The sequence below is a fragment of the Rhinolophus ferrumequinum genome, chromosome 22 (assembly GCF_004115265.2).
Source record: "Rhinolophus ferrumequinum isolate MPI-CBG mRhiFer1 chromosome 22, mRhiFer1_v1.p, whole genome shotgun sequence".
Lineage (NCBI taxonomy): Eukaryota > Metazoa > Chordata > Mammalia > Chiroptera > Rhinolophidae > Rhinolophus > Rhinolophus ferrumequinum.
Window position 1 is genome coordinate 272694 of NC_046305.1, and position 22360 is coordinate 295053.

A 22360-nucleotide genomic window follows, 5' to 3' on the forward strand; every position below is an offset into this window, starting at 1 on the left:
TGTGGCAGTGTGAGAGAATGACTGGGGTGGGGGTGTGGGGATGCTCAGTGAGAAGGTGAGAATGGAACTAAGACCCGAATTAGGTAAAGGCAGTGGCCACAGGAGAGCGCGTTGAGTGCTTGGGAAAGAGCTGGCGAAAAGGCGCTGACCATCGTCTCAGGAGGAGTTTGGAGATTATTCTAAATACAATGGGAAGCCATCAGATTTGGGCGGAACCTTGATGTGACATGATTTCTTATCATTTTGCCGAGTGGAGAATGGATTGTTAGAATGGAAATAGATCCATTTAGAGGCTGGTAGCTTGAGCTGGGTAGCTGGTGAGACATGGATGAATTCAGGATAGGATCGGATGTGTTGCTTGAGGGCAAAGAAATCAGGATGAGTCCCAAGCTTCTGGAATGTGCAGCTGTGTGAGTGGCGGCGCCACTTGTTGAGAAGGAACCGTTGCAAGAGGAACAGGTTCTGGAGGTGGGAATCAAGAGTTCAGTTGTGACCACGTTGAGGCTGAGATGCCCTTAGACATCCCAGGAGAGATTCGAGTTGGAGGTTGGAGCGCATGGAGAGGTCAAGGAGGGAGTTCTTCGTGAACACATAGCTGGTATTTAAAGCCGTGGAGCCCGTGGGTTTTGGTAGAGACAGCAACAGACAGAGTGGAAGTAGAAAAGGGCCGAGGGGAGAGCCCTGGGGCCTGCCAGAGTTAAGCAGTCCAGTAAGGTATAAAAATCGCAAAGGATAACGAAAGGGTAAAGTAGGAGGAAAAAGAGAATATGTCTTCAAAGACTAGAAAGGGAAAAAGTCAAGAGGAAAGACGCAGATTTTCTGAGTAAATGCTTCTTAGAGGTCAAGTGAGATGCAGGTAGAGAAACGGTCATTTCACTGGGTCTGGTATCTTTTGGTTACTGAAAATTGTCAGAGTAGCGCCTGAGGAGAGGTAGAGTCAGCAGCTGTGGGGGTAAGTTCAGGGAAGGAAGAAAACCTTTTTCTATGAAAAGGAGGAGAGATACAGTGTGGCAGCTGGAAAGAAATGTACGAGTTTTGGCAGAGTTTTCTTAACTAGGAGAGATGCTAGAACAAATTTCATTGGTGATAAAGCATGATCCAGAAGAGAAGGGGAAAACTGAAATTTATTGAAGGCTTAGTGTGTGAAGGCTTCTTAGCTTTAGAAACATTTGTCCTCACCATATTTTACAGGTCAGGCAATGGAGGTTAAATAACTTGCCCAAGGTCATGCAGCTAGAGGTGGCAGAGCTGAGAGGCCAGCCAGATTTTTATGACTTCATGCCTCACCACCCAATTGCGCAGACACACAGCCCCCTATGCTTAGACACCCGGGACATGCCTTGTCCGGCCATAGTTGCCCTGGCAAATCAAAGAGAGCTACTCTCGTGCTGGGGGGTCAGGACTTTTCCTCCTCCAGTGCTGTAAGCAGGGGCATCTCCCCCACAGCCTGAACACCCATGCACCACAGGACAGAAGCTCTCCCAGGCCAGAGGAACAGAGGCAAGCAGCAGGAGCCCCCAGAGGTAGGAGGGAAAGGGATTCTTTTGGGGGGTGTTGAGCGGATTTCTTTTTGTGCCAGCCAGTGCAAGGGAATGCTGGGGGCTGCTGGTCCCAACCAGCTGGTGCCCACGGCCCCAGTATTCATCTGTTCAGTGTGGCAAGAAGCCCAGGTCACAGCCCAGTCTCCCGGTTGCCCCCATTGAGGCTGAGGCTGTGGGGTCGGGTACCACGCTCCAGCCGGCGGCCAGACAGGAGGCGCCGCAAGGAGGAGCCGGAGCTCAGATCGCCACAGCTTCGAAGGTGGAGGCTCTCTCGGCCTGGCCGGCCCCACGGGCTCCGGGGCACCTGAAGGGACACAGGAGTGGGCATCAGTGTGGCCCAACCCAACCGGCAGCTCCAGGCTTTCCTGGGTATCCTCCCAGGCTCCCCTAATGCCTACCTGCTTATGCCCGTGGGCTCCATTCCCACTGGGCTCTGGGGCCTTCCTGGACATCTGGAGGAAACGAGTGACCAGGCCCCGGCCTGGCCAGCTGCCCTTCAGGTCCCCCAGGGAGTGGGCGGGTGCAGGGCCCGAGGGCAGGGGGACCTTCTGGAAGGTGGGCACAGGGCGCCGTTTCTCGGCTGAGTGGGCACGCAGCAGCTTGGGGGATGGGCATCGGGCTAGCCGGAAGAGGCAGGCGTCAGAGCAGAGCCCTGCAGAGAGAGAGAGAGAGGTTGTGGGTGGAAAGGGACAGGGATACACGTGCGGAGAGTGCCAGGCAGCACGCCTTGCCCCGACCCCTGGGCACGGACCACATGGCTGACCTGTATCTGCAGAGGAAACAGAAGCAACTTCTTCCTCAAGCACTTTGGTATAAAGGTCCCTGAAGTCAGCTGGGGAGAGAAATGGACCTAGTGGACATGCTCAGGGGACACGCCCACGCAGCCCACCACCCTCCTGTGAGGATTCAAGCCCACAGGCGCTTTCACAGGTCCCACGCCCCATCCCCTCTGCTCTGAGATGGGACAGTTAGTTCACCGACAAAGGGACAGGGGCGGCATCCTTCACAGTGGCTACCTCCCCGGGGCGGGCGGGCACACATGGGGGTAGTGAGCACGTCCTGGGCCAAGGCTAAGCATTTTCCTCGCGTTATCTCATTTCTCAGTAACTCTACCGTACCTATGGTTGGGGTACCATTGTGACACCTGTTTTACAGGTGAGAAATTGAGGCTTCGTAAATGGCCCAGGTGGGAGCTATAGAATTGGGTTTCAAAGAACAAATCCTGCTCCCTTTAGCCACAAAGCTATACTGATGTTGTTTTTTCTAGGAGGTGAACACTCGAGAAGTGTCTGCCGCAGGGGCGACTCACCCTTTCTCCTCGGGGACCTCGACAGTGTCCCAGATCTCTGGCAGCACTGGCCCTCCACCTCCCAGTACCTACCCTCCTGAACCTCGGTGGGGCGGGGTGGGGGGGCTGCTCACCGGTGTCGCTGGAGGTGGTGATGCCGGGGTCACTGTGGGACCGTGGCAGCAGCAGCGGGGAAGGGGGAGCCGGATGAGGAGGCCGGTGCCCCGGTGGGGTGAGGGAACCTGAGCTATCGCTGAAGCGGCGGGTGGGGGCTCGGGTGGGAGGGGCTGCAGCTGGCCTGCTGCCTCCCCGGGGGACCCGGCGCCTCAGCTCCGGGAAGCAGGGTCCCGCCCAGGGCGGCCAGCCCTCCAGCCGGTGACAGCTGCGGGCGGCTGTTGGGGCACCCAGCGGGGGTGGGGCTTCCGGGGCAGAGCAGGAATAGGAGCGGGCGGCCCGCGGCGGCCGTCGGGGCAGCGGGCTGTCCTCAAAGGGGCCGCGCAGGCCGCAGTCCAGGCTGAGGCAGTAACCCGCGCGGCTACGCTGAATGGAGCGGAAGAGCACGTAGTCCACGGAGCGTACGGAGCCCTGCAGCTCCAGCAGGCAGGAGTCCTCGGACGGGCTGGAGCCCCCCGGGAGGTCGCCGATGGCTGACAGCACCAGAGACCCGCTGTCCATGGACACTGTGGGCGGCAGGGGGCGCTGGGTAGCACCAGCCCCACCCGGCCTGGGCAGTTCTTCTCCGGCCCAGCCTCTGGGGGGCCACGCTGCCTCCAGTTTTATCTCAAAAGAGACAGGTAAGTCCAGGGTTCCAAGAAGCCACCGCCCTCGCTTGTCCCTACACCACCAACTCAGCCTCCTCTCCCCCTTTTTTGCTCCTTCCCCAGCTCTGCTATCCTAGGCGGCCGGCCCTTGTGTGTGCCCCCACCCACCACTTTCTGCTCACCATCTACAATGGAGGCCACTCTCTCGCAGATGCAGGAACTGTCATGAAGCTGAGGGTCAAACAGAGTGGCCTGCAGAAGGCACAAGAGTCAAGAGTCCAGCCCCACACACTGACACGGCACCCCCATGTGCTGGACAGCGCACTGGGGGCCTGGAGTGCAGTCTAGCTGTGTCCCTTTGCACAAGTCACTCATGAGGGCCTCAGTTCCCACATGTGTAAAATAGAAATAATAGTTCCTACCCCACGCACCTCACTGCGCTCTAGGGAAGATCAAAGTGGTGCACTAGTGTTATAGGATCGTGAGAACTATTATCTGTATCCAGTGACTGTGGCCAACTCACTCAGCTTTCTGGGCTCTAGCCCTGGCTCCCTCGCCCATACCAAGCCGTGCTCTTACCTGGCTGTCTCCTCGTAGCCCCATGACGGCCTCATAAGAAGGGGGGCAATCAGTAGGGTACGAGGGCACTGGGCTGTCCATGGAGCCATTGTAGGTGATACTGGCAGGAGAGGGGAGAGGGTCAAAGCCTGGAGAGCTCCTGCTCCACAAAGACCCTCCCCACCATCCCAGGCTGCAGCCCCGCCCCCTCCCCCTGCCGTAGCTCCCTCAGCAGGGTCCAGCAGGCCTCACCTCTGTGCATCTGTTTCTGAGCTGCAGGTGTACTCTGGGGGATAGTAGGGAGGTGGGGGTACAGGCGGTACAAATTCCTCCAAGTCCAGCATGGTGTGCAGGAGAGGGGCTGGGGGCGAGGACGTACAGGCCAGAGGCCCCAGGGGGCCTGAGACTGAGCGCTCAGGAGCCAGCTGCTGGGGAGCAAGCAGGTCAGCAAGCCTGGTTTCTGGGAACACAACTCTGGCTCCCAAACTCCTCTCTTATCTACCTTTTTCTGGCCCCACCCCCTCCAAGAAGCTCAGTTTGGGCCCCTCCCTCAGCCGGAACAAGCTCCTCCTCTAACCCTGCCCCCACCAAGGACCTCCAGCTCTGGCCCTGCCCATCTAGAAACGACTCCTTTATGACCCGGTCTGCACCCAGAATCACCACGTACTTTCTGTCACCTCCAGAACATCAACCCTTTATCCCCACCCCCATCGAGGACCTTCTTGACTCCGCCCAACTTCCAGTCTCACTCTCTAAGGCCCCTCCCCTGGCCCCAGACTGGCATGACATACTTCTTTCACTCCCTGTCATTCCCCTCCTCGACCCCCTCTTTGGTCACCCAAGCATCCCTCCAATAATTGACATGCCTCATAGGTGGCCCGCGCTTTAGCTACATCCCCTCGACCGGAGTCCCCGCCCCCATCATACCTGCTTGGCACTGACCCTGGCCCCCCCTCACCGTGTGCACAAGGTCCAGGGAGAAGATTTGGATGCAGCAGACAATAGCTGAGAGGGTACAGATTATGGCGGCACAAATGGTGAGCCCACAGACACTGAAGAGCAGGTTCTGGGGAAGGAAGGGGGATGTGAGAGGGGAGGGGTAAATCCCACAGGTTCGGCCTGTGAAGACCCCAGGAGGGGATGCATGGGGAAGGAAGAATGGTGCAGGTGTGCGTGCGTGCTCACCTTGAGGGCCCCTCGGGCTTCATCACAGGTGGAGTTAGGGGCAACTTTCAGTTCCTGCCCTGAGCCCTGACAGGGCCGGAGGAGGGTAACGGAGGGGCAGCACACACACACCTTTCCTTCCTGAGTGGAAGTGGGGACGGTGAGGCAGTCTGAGTCAGGGCACACCCAGGCGTCCCACACAGCTCCCCCAACTACTTCTCTCGGCTCGCCCTCCTCAGATCTCACCATGGAGCAGTCTCGGAAGTCTCGGGCCAGCTGGGCATTCTTACAGGACAGAACAGAGCCGGCCATGCTCAGCATGACACACAGCACCGACAGCAACGAGAAGAAGGAGATCTGGGGGGTAAAGGGTGCAGGTTCAGGCTGGGACCCTCAGGAGTGCCCCTCCACCACGGAGGGCACCACCCTTCCTCACACACACTTGTGCTGGGCTGACGCGAACTGGAGAGCCAGTTCCCTTCTCGAGGGCCTAAAGGGACAGCCCCTCAGGTGCTGGGCACCTGCCCCCCAGTGGGCACCAGACCCTGGCACCTACCACTAGAGTGAACGGCCGCTTCCAGGACACAATGCCAACCACCCCGGAGAACGCCAGCTGGGGACAGAGTGGGCACAGGCTCAGCCTGGCAGGGGAGGCACCTGAGTGAGCTCCTCACCACAGGGTGCACTCAGCCCTGTAAGGAAGGAGAGGACCAGGAGAGGGAGGAGAGGCCAGGATTTGGACTGGCAGCTGGTGTGGAGGGGTGGGGCCCAAGGAGCCGACCCCACCCAACCACTGTGCACCCAACTCACCGAGAATCCAGCCCAAGATGGGCAGGACCTCTTGATGCTCTCGGTGGTGGTAACGGAGGAGGCCACCATGCTGAAGGTGACCACCAGGATGCCCAGGAGCACCTGGGCCAGCCCCAGCGTGAGCAGGGCCTGCAGCCAGGGGCGGTGGAGGCGGAGGTGGGTAAGGCCCCGGGTGCTGGGCCGGCTGGTAAGCGAGCGGCTGGAGTCACTAGGCGAGGGCATCATGCCTGCCGCCCGGTTGCTTGAGCCTCGCTCGGCCCCCCCTGGCGCTTGGGAGCATCTCAGAGGCGCCCAAGGCCCCGTCCCTCCTCTCCACCCGCCTCGCTCTAGAGCCCACCCCCTGGCTGGGTCCCCTGGGGCATGGCCCAGGGACTCCAGCTGGGAGGCTCCCCAAGGGAGGGGCGTCACGGAGGGGCCGCGGAGTACTCCCTCCCCAGCACGGGCACTGGACGGGCACCGTGCCCGGGACGGCGATGAGGACGCCGGGGCACAGGCTCATCGCATCTCTAGGGAAGAGAAGCAACGAGAAGGGCTGGTCCGGGAGTGAGGAGAGGGCGGCGGTCCGCAACCCAGGGAAGGGTGGGGAGGGTAAAGACAAGAAGGATGGGAAAGAAGTCCAAAGAGGGGAGGGGTCGGCGTGGGTGACTCTGGAGGAGCGGTCGGTGTGCCCGCGGAGTGTCCAGTGGGATCCAGGGCCTCCTGGTGGGGAGAGGCCACAGCTCCGCTGCCCCCTGGGTCGCCTGCCTCGCTCCCCTCCCCACCACGATCCGCTCCCCCAGCTCGGGCTGCAGCGGGTCTGGGACTGGAGGTGGGGGGGTGGGGATGGGGATGGTGCGAGAGGAGGGGCGTGGCGTGGCGTGGCGGCGCTGGCCGGCGCGGTGCACCTCGGGAGTTGTAGTCCCGGTAGACACGCTGTGGGAGGGGAGAGCAGCAGCCGCGACATATCCGGCGGGCGTGCTCTCCAGCCCCTGCCTCTCCTTGGACCGAGGCCCAAGCTAACATCACTTTCGGGGCCCTCTTGAGCCCCACCCAGCCTCTCAGGCCCCAGGGCCCGCTGTGTTCCCAGCAGAGGCAGTGGTTCTTTCCCGGCATTAATGGAGAGGCTCCGGGATTCCACGCCCAACCGTGGACTGCCCTCCCTCTTCCTGCACCAGCTACCCAGCCCAGGGGCTCTGCTGCCCCGCCCTGGACAGCTGGCAGTTCACACTAAAGCCAGATCTGACCTTCCCTCGAGTCCACACTCCGCTCCAGTCCCCATCTCATGCTCCTCTTTCTCTTTCACAAGGCCTAGTTTTCAGTAAAAATTCAGGAAACGGGAGTTTGAGTTCCAGTTCCACTTTCTTTTTATTAAATAACCGAAGCAACAGCCTTGGCACAGCAGAGGGAAGCTGGGTTGGGGTGTGTAAGAGTGGCAGCAGTGTGGCCTGACTGGGCGGTGAGGGGGGGAGCAGTGACTGGGTCACAGTGGGCTCCGGCATCCCTAAGTCAGGTTCAGCAGTCACGGCTGTGGGGCTGGGGGCACTACAGAGGAGACATCACGTGGTGATGTCTCACCAAGTCCCAGAGTCCGCAGGGCTGGGGGCCAGGTCAGCTCCCTCAAGTGGCAGGGCCAGGGCATCCCAGTCAGGGCTCAGGGGGCCCGGAAGGCATTTTCGGCAGCCCCGGCGGCCGCATTGGCAGCTGCGGTTCGCACCGCAGGGTTTGAGAAGACACCAGCCGCAAACTCTTGCTGCGCCTTCTGAAAGCTGGCACCTGTGCGGCGGTACAAGGAATGGATCTGCAAGTAGAAGGCAGAGACGTCAGGGCACGTTCCAGCCACAGTTACTGAACGCCAACCTCACACTGCCACCACCACTCCCGAGCCTGCTGCTCTGGTTTTTCCTTCTTAACTCCCCCTATACACACCCCACAAAACGCCCCCACCCCCACCCCAGCTCAGAGGTCCATTAGCCCAGAAGCTGCCCATCAGCCTGGCCCTCCCAAGTTCCTCCTGAATGTTCCACCCAGGCCCCTAGGGACGTGAGCTCTCTCTCCTGGCCCCACCTTAGCACAGCCCCTCACCCGCTTTAGCATCACGATCCCCAGGACAGCGATGCCGGTGAAAAGCAGGGCCACCAGGAGCATGAGCACAGCGACAGCCGGGCTGAACTTCAGCACCACCAGGGCCGTGATCCAGCCACTGTGGGGGGCAAGCACATGGCCGTGAAGAAGGGCTCTGTCCCCCCTGCCTCCTTCCTGCTGGTGTCGCAAACATGCTCTATTCCCACCCTCCCTATCGGGTGGCAGCGTTCACCCCCTATCAATCTGGCAGCTTTCCACACACCACGATCCCAAACTACATCCACAATGTTCGTAGCTCAATCCCAGCTTCTGAAACATTAGCTCCTAGCTCTGCCAGCTCTTCCAGCCAGCCCTTTCTTCTGTTGAAGATTCTTCCTCCCCTCCTCCACTGTGGTTACAGACCTCCTCTAGGAAGCCTTCCCAGATTGACCGACCTTCTTCCCCTCATCTACGGCTGCCTAGAGTTCTGTGTAGGCTCTCTCTAGCTGGAAGTATGTCCTGTCTCCCTCGGTAAACTAGCACTTCCCAAGGATAAAAACCACACTTCTTTTTGCTGAACGACTCCTACCCCAGTACCCTGACTGGGTCTAGAGGAGTGGGAGGAAGGGATGAGGGTGGACTGCAGCCTCACGGACCTGAAGCCCCACCCTGGGATGCCAATGGCCTGGAGGACAAACAGCACGTCCTGGGCGAAGAAAATGAAGAAGAAAACGAAGAAATTGAATGAACTGTCGCTCCTGTGAGGAGAAAAGTGGAGGGAGTGGAAGAAGCATTAGGGCTGGAGGAGCAGAGCATGAGGGTCCACCCGAGTCCCCCCCGGAACCTCCATCCCCTAACTTACCGGAAAGCCTTATACATGGGGCGGTACCAGCAGACGAAGGAGCAGGGAGTAAAAAGGAGGACCCAGAGGATAGAGAGCCCGAAGCCTGAGCCATTGCTGGTCTCCACACAGAAGCTGGCCAGGCAGGCGAGGAAATTCAGGAGAAGAGCCAGAGTGCTGCCTAAGGGACAGAGGGAAAGGACGATGGGTCCTCCTGGACTGCAGTGAGAGCTCCTTCCTGTAGAAGGCCACCCCACAGCCCTCGCCTAGTGTGGCAGAGGAAGGAAAGGAAGACAGCGTCTGCCTTCACGGAATCCTCAACTCACCAGAGGAGACAGAACGAGCCAATCCCCATCACACGTAACCCTCCCCTTTGCAAAGACATTTAAAGGATTCCAAATCCGTTTATGCACAAGGAATGGGGGGGGGGGCAGAACATCCATTTGCTGGCAGGCTGGAGAGTAAGTTCTACATCCTGGAAGAGGAGCCACCCAGAAAGATCCTGGAGAAATTAGCCTTCAACTCAAACACTGAAGAGGGGTGAAGTGTCTAGTCCTAGGTGCATGGGTTCCACGGCAGGAAAGATGTACAAGTTACTCCCTGTACTCTTCCTCCAGAAAGGGTTCTCACGACTCACACATCCAGAGGTAGTACATGGTGGATACTGTCTTCTGAAATTCTTGGGGAATCTCCATGGAGATATCCTGGAAAAAGCAGGGCTGAACTGGGCAAAAGGAAGGCAGAGGGGGCCAATTGTTCTGTCGAGCTGTAAGGCAAAAAGGCAGGGGGACCTCAGAAATGAACAGAGACGGAAGAAGATGGCTCCCCCTTCCTTCCATCCCCAGGTCCTCTCTTCTATCTCCAGTTCGGGGTCCAAGAAGATAAGGCAGGGGGGCAGTAATAGCACTGAGTGTTATATTTTCACCTTGCAAGCACTGGGCCAAGCACTCTCTACAAGGACCCTGCTGAACCCCCACAACAGTCCTGTCAAATAGGTACCAATGTTACTCTCATTTTACAAGAAACTGAGGCACTCAACGTGCCTAAGAGCTCACAGTTAGTAGGCAACAGCGCCCAGATTCATACTCAGCAAGCTGGCTCCAGCACCCAGGATATTAGGGTTCTTTCCTTCTTCGAAACTGTCAGAGCCCCTCCCCAGCCGACCAAGGCCCCGCTTACTAGCTGTGCCCCCCAGGGCAGCATGCTGCAGCTCTCGCTCTCTCCGGTCCAGCTCCTCTGCCTTCCGGTTGAGCTCCTCCTGTTTCTTTAGCAGCTCAGCTGTGGCTGCTGCAGCTGACGCCTGCCCAGCAGGAGCAGAGGAGGGAGACATGAATCCAGGGTCCAGGGCTGGCCCTGCTCCCCAAGTGCCTCCCACACAGCCCCTTTACCTGGGTGCTGTAGGAGCCATAGTTCTTGGGCTCCGTGGGGCTGAGTTTTCTCGCAGACTGCAAGGGGGGAGCCGGGGGTGCAGGCAACGGGGCAGGGGCAGGAGGCTCAAAGGAGGGTGGTGGCTGTCGGGTATGGAGAAGACCTTAGAGACCATCTGGTCCCCCGTAACACAGGAATCTAGTCTGCCTGAATACCGCGAGACCCAGAACTCATTACCAAGGCAGCAGCCCCTCCCCCAGTTGTTAGAAGCTCCTTCTTGTGTTTATGTCCGAGAACTCCTTTAGACCTGCAGCACCCCTCATCACCCCTCACACCAAATTCCTTAGTCGGGGCTCAAAGCACTCCTCTACCGTACTTCCTTCACTTTATAAAACTCTTACTAGTTCCTGTCCCACGAAGACAACAGATCTAGTCTCCCTCATTTCTTGCCTTGTAATTGTAAACCTAAGCCGAGTCTGTTTGCTCCTCAACTCCGACCAGCTCCTCCATCCTTTAATTTCTTCAAAGAAGTCACCATAGACAGAGCCTTGGTTCAGGCCCTGCCACACTCCAGATCCTCCCAGGGCCAATATTCAGGGCTCCAACTGGATGGATCGGTGGCCCTAGGGTCTCCGGAAGGATTAGGCATCCCACCGCAAATCGGCCTCTCAGGGAGCAAACTTCCTTTGCATGCAGGAAAGTCCCCTGCACACAGTGGGCTTATTGGCACACCCTCCCTTTCCTTGCCCTCCTGAATCTCACCTCCCGGGTCTCAAAAGGGTTGTAGACATCAAGCGTGGCATACTGCGGGCTGGGTCGGTGCTGGATCACAGCTGGGTCCTGCGGGCAGAGAGCTGAGGCTCAGCTGGCACCTGGTGCCTCTGGGGGAACTCACAGGGTCCCCTTCCAAATTGCCTGTGGCTCCAAGCACTGCACCTTGGGGGCCACGCTGTTGTCCCAACATTTGCTCCAAACCCTTCGCCCTACAATGCCAGTACCAGCTCGCTACAGGGGCAGGGCCCGCCCCTCCAGGGTGCTCACTGGTCTGGAGTCACCGTCACCCCCACGTGGCGGCCCTTCCGCGGATCAAATGTCACAAGAGGGAATACGACTTAGCCCCATCCTCCGGAACGGAGAAGAGTCAGCCCAGCTGCCCAAAGAAGGCCGGCGCAAGTCACCTGAAAAGGGTTGTCAAGCTCGCCGGGCTCGGCGAACGGGTTTCCACCGTCTCTGTTTTGAGCCATATTTGCAACTGCGGCCCAGGCCGCCCCCGGCCTCCACGCCCCTGCCGCGGCAGTGGCGGCGGCTCTCAGCGGTCCCTCCGCTCCTCTCGGTCCGCCCCGCTTCGCTGTGCACCGATTGGCTACACCGACCGGAAGGGTCACAAGGATCCCCGCAGCAGCAGCGGCTTGCGCCTGCGCCCGGGAGGCAAAGCCGGAAGTGCCCCCACGTGACACCTCGAACCCAGTCTTCCTCGCCAACTAGCGCCGCTTTCCCCACGTGACTCCACCCCCACTAGCGAACTACACCTCCCAGCAAGCTTCGCGCCCGAATCCCGGTCCGTCCGTCTCCCGAGATGTACGACGGGAATCTTCCCGCCGGTGGTGGCGGCCTCCCAGGAGCCCAGTTGATTCAAGTTTTTTTTCACCTGAATTTCTGGTTCTGTCCTGAGGCCCAGACTAATGGCTATTGTAGTCGGACCCAACCCTCATTATTCCAGATGAAAGAAGTGCCACCTTAGGGCCCTTCTCCGTTCTAAACTGCAAGAAATAATACCCCACTCATCACTACCCTCTAGAGACAAACCGTTAAACTGGTGGCCTGACTAGTTAATTGGGAGTAAGATGGGACACCCTTAATACCCAAACTCAGAAAGGCTGGCAATCTCCTCACCCCTGCACCCCAGCGTCCCAAACCTCAAACTCCAGGGATGGAGGTCGGATGAAGCACGTCATTTTATTTCACAAAGACTGTACAAAATTCCTTATAAAACATGGGATGGATGCCACCTGGTTACCTCATTCTGCCCCATGCGACTCAACTGTGAAGGGGCAAGTGAGGGTGGGGAGAGTGTGGAATGGTATCGCGTTATGTACAAGGCAGGGTCCGAGCTCTTTCATATTTACACTATCTCACATATTCACAGGTATACAAGGAGCCAGGAGGAAGGAGTGGGCTCCGGCTCTGTTCTCTTGTATAAAAAAGCACCAGTGTCCTGGACTGGACACCCACTGCTGTTACAGATGCAGCGGGGCCCAGGGCCTGATCGTCACCGACTGATATCCCGACTGGAGTCCCACAACTTGGCGCTGGGTGGCTCAGCCCGAAGGCGGGCGAAGAAAGGGTGCTGAAGGGCTTCACCCAAGCTCAGCCGCTTAGCAGGTTCATACTCTAGCATGCTTTCAATCAGATCGAAGAGCTGGTGGTGTTCCTCTGCCTCTGAGGTCAGATACCGCTGGTGATGGAGGGCGGGAAGAAGGTGAGGCACCACGCCTTACAGACCCTGCCTTCTCCTTCACGGCCCTAGCTTGCCATCTTGAGGCCCAAGGCTCTGTCTGCTTGCAGCCATTACGAATGCTACCTTCTGCTAGCACAGCTCAGCCTACCTTCCCACTAGCACCATTACTCCTTCATACTCTGGACGTTCTTTCTACTTGCATATGCTTGTCAACTTCATGAATCTTCTTTAGCTCCTCATTAAAACGTAAGCTCTTCAAAGGTAGTGTACTCTTTACTGTCTGGCCTAAGGAATCCAGGATACTGCTGTGATCTCTGGTTGGCTCAAGAAAGACACGGCTGTCTAATCTCCTTCCCTCCATAAAACAACTCCCTCTTATCTCTCTTCCATTAACCAAAGATGTCTTCTTTCAGTTTTCCTCCCCTTCTTTCCTAACCCTCTGCTTGTGAAATGCATTCCAGAAACAAAACACCTCTGGGTGGTGGGCACCATTGATCCCCAGCCCAGCTCACCCGCAGTGGTTTGCAGTTTTCTCGAACGTAGCGCCCAGCTGATGTGTTCTCATCCCAATCCAGGTGACCCCGATAAAAATATTTCTGCTTCCTAGAGGGGAAGGGGAGGTTGAGGAATCAGGAGGTTCCTCTCGTGGGATAATTCCCTTATTCCCCCATCTGAGAGTAGTTGGGGGAAGGGGAGGTGTCAAAGAAAAAAGAAAATGACGTGATATAGACCAATTTTGTGGAGAGAAAAGGAAAAGGGTTAAGTCCCTCCCACTCAAGGTTCACCTGGTCTTTCGGATCATCCGGGAAGGGATGGGACCCAAGATCCTTTCCATCATGGCGAGATGCTCTCTGTTGTCGTGGGTCTGGGAAAGAAAGCCAAAACTGAACGTGGGTCCGGGAAGGGGGTGCTGAGGACCAGCTGCCAGGGAGAGGCAATGTGGAGGGGTAAGCAGGCAGGTCCTCGGCAGACAACAGGGAAGTCCGGCAGCAGAACACCAGGTGGTCCTATGAGCTACCCCACCACTTACTTGGAAGAGGGTGAAGCCCACATAGTACTCGAAGATGATACAGCCTATGCTCCACACGTCACAGGGCTGTGACCAACCCAGCTCTGGGAAGGAACGGAGGGAAAAGGGGTCACGAGGCTTAGGGGAGCCGCGTTCGCCACCACGCCCGCTCCGGCACGCGACGCTGTCCCGCCTTACCGAGGATGACCTCCGGCGCGCGGTAATGGCGCGTGGAGACAATGGTGCTGTGGTGTTCATGATCAAAGGTGGCGCTGCCGAAGTCTACCACCCGGACGGCCGTGCTCTTCACGCTGCGCTCGTCTCGCTTCTAGGAGCAAAGCGGGAAGACGATGGACCTCCGCACCACAGCCCAAGGCTCCACCACCATCCTCAGAAGTGCTTTGGCCCCTACGAAAGCACCTGTGACCTCCCGCCTGCTCCCACGCACGCTGGAGCCTCCTGCCTCGCAGCAGAGCGCTGCAGGAGTCGGGGAGGGAGAGGATTAGCAACCAGTACGGAACAGCACGCAAGTCGGCACCTGAAGACTACACCCCACGCACGGGTGCAGTTTTTCTGCAAATGCCTAACAGGTAGCAAACGGAGGGAGAGCTTCCTGAGGCGAGACCTCCAGGAACTCAGTCAAGGGAGCTGAGCTTTCCTTACAAAAAGAGAGAGGGAAGTCCAAAGCTGGAACCTTAAAAGCATTTCCACGCGACTGGAAAATGATCTGAGGTCCTTTTCCCAAGTTCTCCCCAATTTAAGTCTTAAATCTCTCCCTTTCAATGTATTCTAGTACTCTGGTTTTAGTCAGGCCGGGAGAAAAAGAGGACAGAAAGGGCTAGGAGAAAGGAAAACTGGCCAAGGGGAAAGACCCTGTCCGTCTTACCTTCTCGAGGTTGTAGGTGAGCTCGTAGTCTGAATTCACAAACAAGATATTTTCAGGCTTGAGGTCTGTATGTGTCAGCTTGTTATCATGGAGGACTGCAGGGGGAAGGCCACATCACGGTCGGTCCAGGCAGCCAGGGCCAAGGGGCCCCAGACACCCAGGCTTGGTCACCCAGCTCAAAGCTGGCGAGGAGGCTGGTCCAGAACAGCTGGGCTGCTTCCTGCTCTACGTCCACAGGAAATGCCCCGTCTGTTCATGTGAGATATGTATGTGATCCTCAGTGGAAGCACTTGGCTACGGCTTGTATTTTTGTACTGGCTCTGACGTGTGTACCTGACATTCTGTGACTTCAACTCTGCCAAACCGTGCTGTTCCGGAGACTAAAGAGGAACTGTGTGTCCTGGCCTGGATTGGCTCCCTGGCCCCTGGGCTGCACCTGCTTTGCTGGGACTGGACAGCACCCCAGCTCAGACACGCGAAGACCTCTAGCTCGAACTGCGCTTTTGTCTCTGCGCTTGCTAACTGCCTCACACTTCCCAAGGGAGGGGAATGAAGGGAAAGAGATATTGAGGTGCTTTGACTTCAGAGGCTGTTTCCAGCTCCTGCTTGGCCGGATGTGGAGTGAGAGCCATCAGTGCTGGTGAGGAAGTCAGCCAAGGAGTCAAGTCAGAAGAGGAGATGTCAACGTGACAGTGACTAAGATCTGCAGATAATCGAGTTGACTGTCTAGGGGTTTCACCAGCGCACAACTGAGACAGAAGAGGCCCAAAGGAGGGAGAGGCTGCCCAGAGCCCGCCTGGCCCGCCCCACTCACACTTGACGGCCTGGCACAGCTGGACGGCCATATGGCGCACTTGGTGGATGGGGTAAGGCAGGTAGTTGTTGTCTTTGAGGAAATCGAAGGTGCTAAGGCCCAGAAGCTCAAAGGAGATACACATGTGGCCATGGTAGTCAAACCAGTCAAACATCTGGACACAGAGGCTGGGAAGAGAGATGGGGGAGGGGAGTGGCTGATGAGCTCCCACATGCCCACCCCACAAGGAGGGACTGCATACTGGCACTGCCACCGAAGTTCCGTTCAGCTAGGGAATGGCCTTTCTGGCACAGCCAAGAAGAGATGGACTACCTGCCAAGCTTCAACTCATTTTCCTGCAGAATTTTAAATGGGTACAAAAATTCTATTTGCTGAAGAGCTGTGGAGTGCCAGGCTCCAGTGCTGACCCTGAGCTGTCCAAGTGTCACTCCTAAATCCCGATCCCACCCCCACTCCTGAAATTCACTCATCGTCAGCCACTGCAGGCCCACATTTGTACCTATTGTTTTTTCCTATCTTTGCTTATAACACTCTTAATTCTATTTTGGCTTATGGAATGTGTGTGAACAAAAATATCACATGTAAATGTCTGTGGCCTCATCATCATACTTCTAGATGTTAAAGTTCAATTAATTTCTTGATGGAAATATTGATTCTCAGTCTCAGGGTCTTTTCCAGGGCAAATCCCTACAGAGCCCACCGTGGTGGGCTGGAGCCGCACTGCAGAGCAACCTACTGGCCCTGCAAACACGGGAAGTGGATCTGAGACCCGCCCTTCTACTCCGATGTCCTACTGCTCTCCCAGGATGGACTAAAGATGAATGGATGGAGGAGGAGGGCGAGGGCCCCCGCCTGCCTGACCCCGGTGGGGAAGGGTTCCCTGTGGAGGGGTGGAGCCTCTGACTCCCCTCGTCCCCCGTGCGTGCTTACTTCTTGTTGTCAGGGTCCTTCTCATTGATTTTCTCCAGCACGTTGATTTCAAGTCGCGCTGCTTCCTTGTACTTTTCTACGTTCTTAATGATCTTCAGGGCAACTCGAGCCCCGCCCCTGTGGGTTGGCAGAAGGGGCTTTTGCTGGGTTCTCAAGAACGTCTCAAATCGAATGGTGTTGTCTGGGCATTAAGAAATCCTACCTTTGGCTAATCAGCAACAAACCCCCGGATAACCCTCACTACCTCTTTCTTCCTAGCAGGTATGGTACTGCTGCCTGAGAGGGGGAGGGGATGGGGGTGGGATATGTGTGTGTGTGTCTGACAGTTACCTGCGATGGTCGACACACTGTACAACTCGGCCGAAGGTCCCCTCTCCCAAGGTGCTTACAATTTCATCTGAAATGAAAAACAGCAGGGTCGGGGAGAGGGAGGGAGAGAAGGTGGGGAATGAGCTAAGTCGGAAGGAAAAAGGGCACAGCAACCTGGGGTGCGATGAAGGAAGGGGGAACAGATACAGATGGTCACAGGGGAAGAAAACCCCTGCATGAGTCCCACCACCTTTAACCCAGGGGCCATGAGAGCTGGGAGTGGACGACAGAGGTCAATTCTCAACAGCAACTCAAACCACCCAGATAAACAACACCACTGAGAAAAGGCAAAAAAGGCCGTGACTTGGGTTGGCTTGGGACGTTAGATGGCTATGGGACCATTACAGGCTATAGGATTGTTACGATTTGGCTTGTACATCGCTCTTGTAGCCAGTCCCCGACGTGGTAGATGAGGTGGCCCTCAGCGTCGTCCTCTACACTCTTGGCTCTCCGGCTGCTGTGCTGCTGTCGGGGGGCGGGGGGGGTCGGAGCAAGCCAGGTGTCGGAGCGGGGGCCGGAGGGAGGCGGGGTGGGTGGTGGAGGGCCACCGGTCACAGGCGCCCAGCCAGGGGGGACAGACGATGATGGGGGACAGTGGAAGGGAACACGTCAGATGCAGTAGGCGGATCGGGGTGAGAAGAGAGAGCGGCGCACGACCCCAAGTCCCAAACCCAAAACGGGACAAGGAGAGGCGCGGGCAGCGCAGAGAAGTGGTGTCGTTGCCAGTGTCACCCACAACCCCATGCTCGACAGTGCCCTTCCGGGCAGGCACAGCTCTCCCCTTGCCCCCACCCAAGCCCACCTGCTGAGAGGGCCCTGGGGACGAAAGGCAGTTCACAGGCAAGGGCCCCCCGAGAGGATGCAGGCCTCTGGGGAGGAGCTGCTCCCAGCACAAGGCCCGCATGCCGGGGGGGCACCGGGGTTCACAGCGCCCCGTGCCCATCCATCTCCAAAGCAGGTGCCAGGGCCCTCCGAGAGCCAGAGAGCTTCCAGGAGAGCAGACAGACTCAGCGGCCACCTGTGTCCATGCCCTATCGCTCCGCTGAGCACAGGACACTTGTCACTTACCGGGGTCCCGGAGGGCTGGAGGAGGGGGTGGGGACAGAGGGCTGGGCTGGCACTCACCGAAGACGAGCGGCTGAATGTCCGGCTGTGCCGCCTCCGCCGCCTGTGCTTCCTGCGGCTGCTGCGCTGGCTGCGATAGCTGCTGTTCTCCCGGTGGTACTCGTAGGAATGGCGGTAGTCCGCGTCATAGTAGGCCTCGGCCCGCTCCCGGCTGTAGTCGTTGCGCCTGTAGCTGCCACAGTACCGCCGGTCATATGCTCTCCGGTCTGATGAACGGTCATCATAGCTGCTGTTGGACAATAAACACCCATTAGGTGCATCTGTTCAGGCCACGTTCCTTGCCACATCAAGTACGACGTCCTCCCTCAGTGAGGACAAAAAGTACTGCTGGAAAAATGGCTCTCAGACACTCAACACGTCACTCCGACAGGACCAAGGATGACAGATGCGAAGGAACTAAGCACGAGGACGACTCACCCCTTGCCTGTCACCAAGACCTCTGAAAAGACATGGGCAGAACTACTGCCTTTTGGGTGCTCCTCACCCCTGCACTGACTCAATGGAACAAACAGCCATCTCATTCTCGAGTCTTTCCTGACATCCAGCTTTGCTCCAAACTGTCCCTAAGCCATCGCTCCCCCTGAATATGCCACTAAGCTATTAAAACCATGCAGACCTCCCTGTCTCGTCTATTGGCTCATTAGCCACGTCTAGCTCCTACTCTTTGTCTGGGACGTTTCTCCCTTATCTTTCAGACCAGCTTAGATGCCATGCTGTCCAGGATGTCTTCCCTGAACCAAACCTGCTGGGTGCTTCCTCGGCCCCTCACTGTACCCTTCCTCCATGACAGCCCTCTCACACCACAGGGCATGTGCCTCCTTTTGTTGTCCACCGGGAGCACCCCTTCTCCCAGCTGCTTAGCAGGTAAACCGACTACACGAGGGACGCCGAGTATGAGGCCTCACCTCCGGGAACGGACATGGTAGCTGTCCTCCCGCCGCCGCCGCCGGGTCCGGTCACTGCTACTTGACCACGAGCGGCTTCTTCGCCTCTTATGCTTTCGGCTCCGGTAGTGTTCATGGTAACTCCCCCGGCTGCCTCGCTCTGAGGAGTGGTACCTTCGGGGATGGGGCATCTGCAAGGGAAGGAAAAACAGAAATAGTGTGGAAAGCTCGGGGTTTTCAGAAGTGTCCCCAAGGACTCAGGTGCTAAGCCGCTTTCTGCCTTTCTCTCTCTTTTTACCACCCACACCAACCTCCTCAGTCTTCCTCTGTACCCACAATACCTCCTCAATGGAGTATACGTTCACCTACTAACTCTGGGTGAAAACGCTAGGAAGCCTCCCCTCACCCCCTGGATCCCTTAATTCTGCCCCACTCAGTGCACTGCCCTCCTCTGATGTTCCTCCAACTTGGCTCCATGAAGCCGTGCAGGCCTGGGCCACAGCTCCTTACGAGTGAAATGGTGGAGCTGGTGGCAACTGCCATAGTTCATCCTTGGCTGGAATCTAAGCCAGGTCTGTGCCATCGGAGTTCCTCACAACTCTACAGAATAAAGCTTTAGTGCACACTGTTACAATAAACGTTTTATGGTTATTAAAGGTGCATTTTACCTCCCCAACTAGACCATCTGGGTTCTAAGGGCAGGAATCCCGTTTACCAGGATTCTACATACAGCAGTGTATAAGCAAGTTCTAGGGCCCTGGGTCTTAATCACCTCTCACATCTCCAGCCAAACCGCCCTGGAGAGGTCTTAATTCAGGCAGCCCCAAGCTTCCCACAGCTTCCCATCTGGCCCCTCCCCTTTTGTGCTTAGGAAGTACAGAATAACTGGTTTTTCATTAGTATCAGCACCACCTGGCTAAGGGCCAGCCACCTTCCAGTTATTGGGAATGGAATGGTGTGGCGCACAAATCCTTTTTTTCCTTCAGGGAAAGAATCAAAAGATAAATCACTGTCACAATCCAGGAAGATGAGAACAGGAGGGCCGAATGAAATGCAATAGGCCCAGGGACAGACAGAAGTCTTGGTGGAGGGAGCATTACTTGTGGAAAGGCTAATGACTCCGGCATCTGGCTCCCACTCGGAGCTACTTCTTTCCAACCTCCTCAATTTGAGGAGGAGGCTGGTATTTGATTCATGCCTGGCCTAACAGGGCTTGCAGGAAGCCAAGAAGATGCAAGCACAAGATTCTCCCAGGTAACCCAACCTTGCTTAGCACAGCCACATAAATGTCACCTCCCCACATACAGACTGCCACCAAAGTAACCCCACAAAGCGTCTCCCGTCTACAACCTTGTCCAACTTCTAAGTCTTTTGTTTCCCTTTCTCACTCAGGAAATCCAGAACTAATTTCTGAAGTCAAACTCTTTCCATATCCTCCAAGGGACACGGTGGTGTCTTGCCCCTCTCCAGCCTTGGTTCAACTTTGATATCCTGCTCCTTGTCATTTCTGGAACCACTCCTATCCCTACTCCATCATCCCTTCTACTTTGGTCCCTCCCAAGTTTCCTATAGGTTTTCCCGGATCCGTCTAAGGCAAGCCGGTCTTCTTCCACCTCCACTCCCTACCTCTCTCCTCTACCGCTTCGCAGGTCTTCAGCCCTCCTCCTCTCCTAATCTCGCCTGGGTCCCTGGCCCCCAATTCAACCCTATCCCCGCCCGCCCCGCGGTCGCCATCTTTCCGCGCGACCCCGCGGCCCGCCAGCCCGCGCGCTCACCGTTCTGGCGGCGAGGCCCGTGCGCTTGTCCCACAGGAAGTCCGTGATGGCGGCGGCACTGCGGCCGGAGTCCCGGCACCCCCGCGGCGACGAAGTGCGGCTCCACCCCCCGAACCCGAGACCCTGGGACCTCCCGCCTCGTGCCCGGGCTCCGCTCCAGTCCCGCCCGCCCCGGCTCTGTCCCCGCCCCCAGGATCCGCTGGGCGCCGCTCGCACCGCCCCCGCCCGGGGCCCGATCCCAGCTGGGTCTCCGGGTCTGGCCTCTCCGATCCGCCGCCGCCACCGTGAGCGAGCACGTACGTACGCACGCACGTCCTGCGTCGCTTCCCAGTTACCCCTGGGCTCCGCCCCCAGGGCCGCGCACGCCACCGCGTCCTCGCCTACTAGCTCGCGGGCGTGGACCCGTGAGAGCCGAGGAGGTTCCGGGGGCGGAAGTTCATGGCGATGGAGAGGGAGTCGCTGGGGCTCGCCAGGCCCGCTCCGCCCCGCCTCGTGTCCTTCTCTATCCCTTCTCGATCTTTTGCCCCTTTCCTGAGACTTCCCTGGCTCACTGAAATCGGTTTGGAGGTTTCAAAAAAACGGTTGTCATTTAGGGAGTGTCGCCGCTCCGCAAACCTTTTGAGGCTCGATGTTGAGGTCTGCTTCTCCCAACGTAGGTTGTAAATATCCAGTTCTTAAAGCAATCCGCCTGTCTAACCACAGCAAAGAGGGCCTCCCGCCTTTCCTCCTCAACAAAAGCTATGCACGTGTGGGGTCGGGGCATGGCCGTGAAGGAACGGTTTGAGATGGAGGGATATAGAATCGGATGCTGAAAAAGGGGAGATCACTTGAGAACGGTATGTTACGTACTTACACACCATATAAGAAGTGTAAGTTTATTGCATTGAAAAAAAGAAGAGGAAAGAGAAGACCTTAAGACAAACTGGGCAATTAGAGACGCTATAGAAGGGACTGAGAAATAGAAAGGGAAATGTAAAAGAGCCTGAGGATAACTCTGTTAAAGTCAGAATATCAGGGGAGCTGGGATGAAGGATTGTCAGATGGAGATTAGATCACTTAGCCAGAAATGGTTTAGGAAAAGTTCCCTAAAATAAAAGAGGAAGGCTAATGAAGGTGCTGAGAGGACAGTGGCGAGTCCACTTCCTCCTCCAAGTACACTTTCCCAGGTCATTCGTTCATTCAACAAGCATTTACTGAGTGTCCACGATGTGTCCGCACTGTGCCAGGTGTCAGGCTCCTGTTCTTTAGAGCTTCACAGTCTAGTGGGAGAGAAAGGCCTGTAAACAGTTAAGGGCAGCCTTGTGAAAAAAGTGGTTAGAAAGCTCTAGGCTAGATCCTACCTGGGAAATGTGTCTCTATGTTTCCTAGAGCACATGAGATCTGAACCAACTGTTGTGTCCTCAGGGTCCACTCAGGGACGGGCAGAGTGGCATTTGAAGGTTGGCAGAGTGAACTCGGAAAGGGAAATACTAGGGTGAGCAGTGTGGAGAACAGAAGAAAGCAATATGCTTAGAGTGTGGAGAGAAAGAAAGTGGAATGCAGGAAGTCCAGGAGCGAGAGTGGGAAAGAAGAATCTCAAAAGCCATTCCCCACCTCTTCTATTGGTCCCCAATTCATCGCCCTCCTTGGTCTCACAAACCACAACCACCTTCCGGTTTTCCCGCCATTTGAAGGCGTCCCCCCCTCCCTGGCATTCTATGAATAAAAGCCCGTCAACTCTAGGCCACGCCCTCTCCGTT

General features: G+C 57.1%; 3 protein-coding genes across 10 annotated transcripts; all 3 read right to left on the minus strand.

Moving 5' to 3' along the window:
- Positions 1 to 1094: 1094 nt before the first annotated feature.
- Positions 1095 to 7354, minus strand: ENTREP3 (endosomal transmembrane epsin interactor 3). Of its 3 annotated transcripts, none has more exons than XM_033093989.1 (12): positions 6123 to 7350; positions 5869 to 5925; positions 5559 to 5669; positions 5334 to 5453; positions 5107 to 5214; positions 4401 to 4573; positions 4170 to 4269; positions 3773 to 3842; positions 2964 to 3509; positions 2305 to 2373; positions 1940 to 2193; positions 1095 to 1845 (listed from the first exon to the last, which is right to left on the minus strand). In XM_033093989.1, the coding sequence occupies exons 1-12, from the start codon at positions 6345 to 6347 to the stop codon at positions 1672 to 1674; spliced, it is 2007 nt and encodes a 668-aa protein (XP_032949880.1). In that variant the 5' UTR covers positions 6348 to 7350; the 3' UTR covers positions 1095 to 1671. The 3 variants fall into 3 exon arrangements, with proteins under 3 accessions (XP_032949880.1, XP_032949879.1, XP_032949881.1); XM_033093988.1 differs by having other exon boundaries at positions 1107 to 1845; positions 4401 to 4576; positions 6123 to 7351; XM_033093990.1 differs by lacking the exon at positions 2305 to 2373 and having other exon boundaries at positions 1107 to 1845; positions 4401 to 4576; positions 6123 to 7354.
- Positions 7355 to 7441: 87 nt separating this feature from the next.
- SCAMP3 (secretory carrier membrane protein 3) lies at positions 7442 to 11786 on the minus strand. Its single transcript, XM_033093173.1, has 9 exons — positions 11550 to 11786; positions 11134 to 11211; positions 10392 to 10514; positions 10183 to 10303; positions 9641 to 9769; positions 9025 to 9184; positions 8819 to 8920; positions 8184 to 8301; positions 7442 to 7899 (listed from the first exon to the last, which is right to left on the minus strand). Exons 1-9 carry the CDS (start codon positions 11613 to 11615, stop codon positions 7753 to 7755), a joined length of 1044 nt encoding a protein of 347 aa, XP_032949064.1. The 5' UTR covers positions 11616 to 11786; the 3' UTR covers positions 7442 to 7752.
- Positions 11787 to 12302: 516 nt separating this feature from the next.
- On the minus strand, positions 12303 to 20920 carry CLK2 (CDC like kinase 2). 6 transcript variants are annotated; one of them, XM_033093170.1, is made up of 13 exons: positions 20622 to 20920; positions 18868 to 19037; positions 17963 to 18188; positions 17215 to 17299; positions 16799 to 16865; positions 16469 to 16585; positions 15539 to 15705; positions 14725 to 14819; positions 14037 to 14166; positions 13860 to 13942; positions 13615 to 13694; positions 13342 to 13432; positions 12303 to 12826 (listed from the first exon to the last, which is right to left on the minus strand). In XM_033093170.1, the coding sequence occupies exons 2-13, from the start codon at positions 19035 to 19037 to the stop codon at positions 12641 to 12643; spliced, it is 1497 nt and encodes a 498-aa protein (XP_032949061.1). In that variant the 5' UTR covers positions 20622 to 20920; the 3' UTR covers positions 12303 to 12640. The 6 variants fall into 6 exon arrangements, with proteins under 6 accessions (XP_032949061.1, XP_032949059.1, XP_032949058.1 ...); XM_033093168.1 differs by having other exon boundaries at positions 17963 to 18191; XM_033093167.1 differs by having other exon boundaries at positions 17215 to 17302; positions 17963 to 18191.
- Positions 20921 to 22360: the final 1440 nt, after the last annotated feature.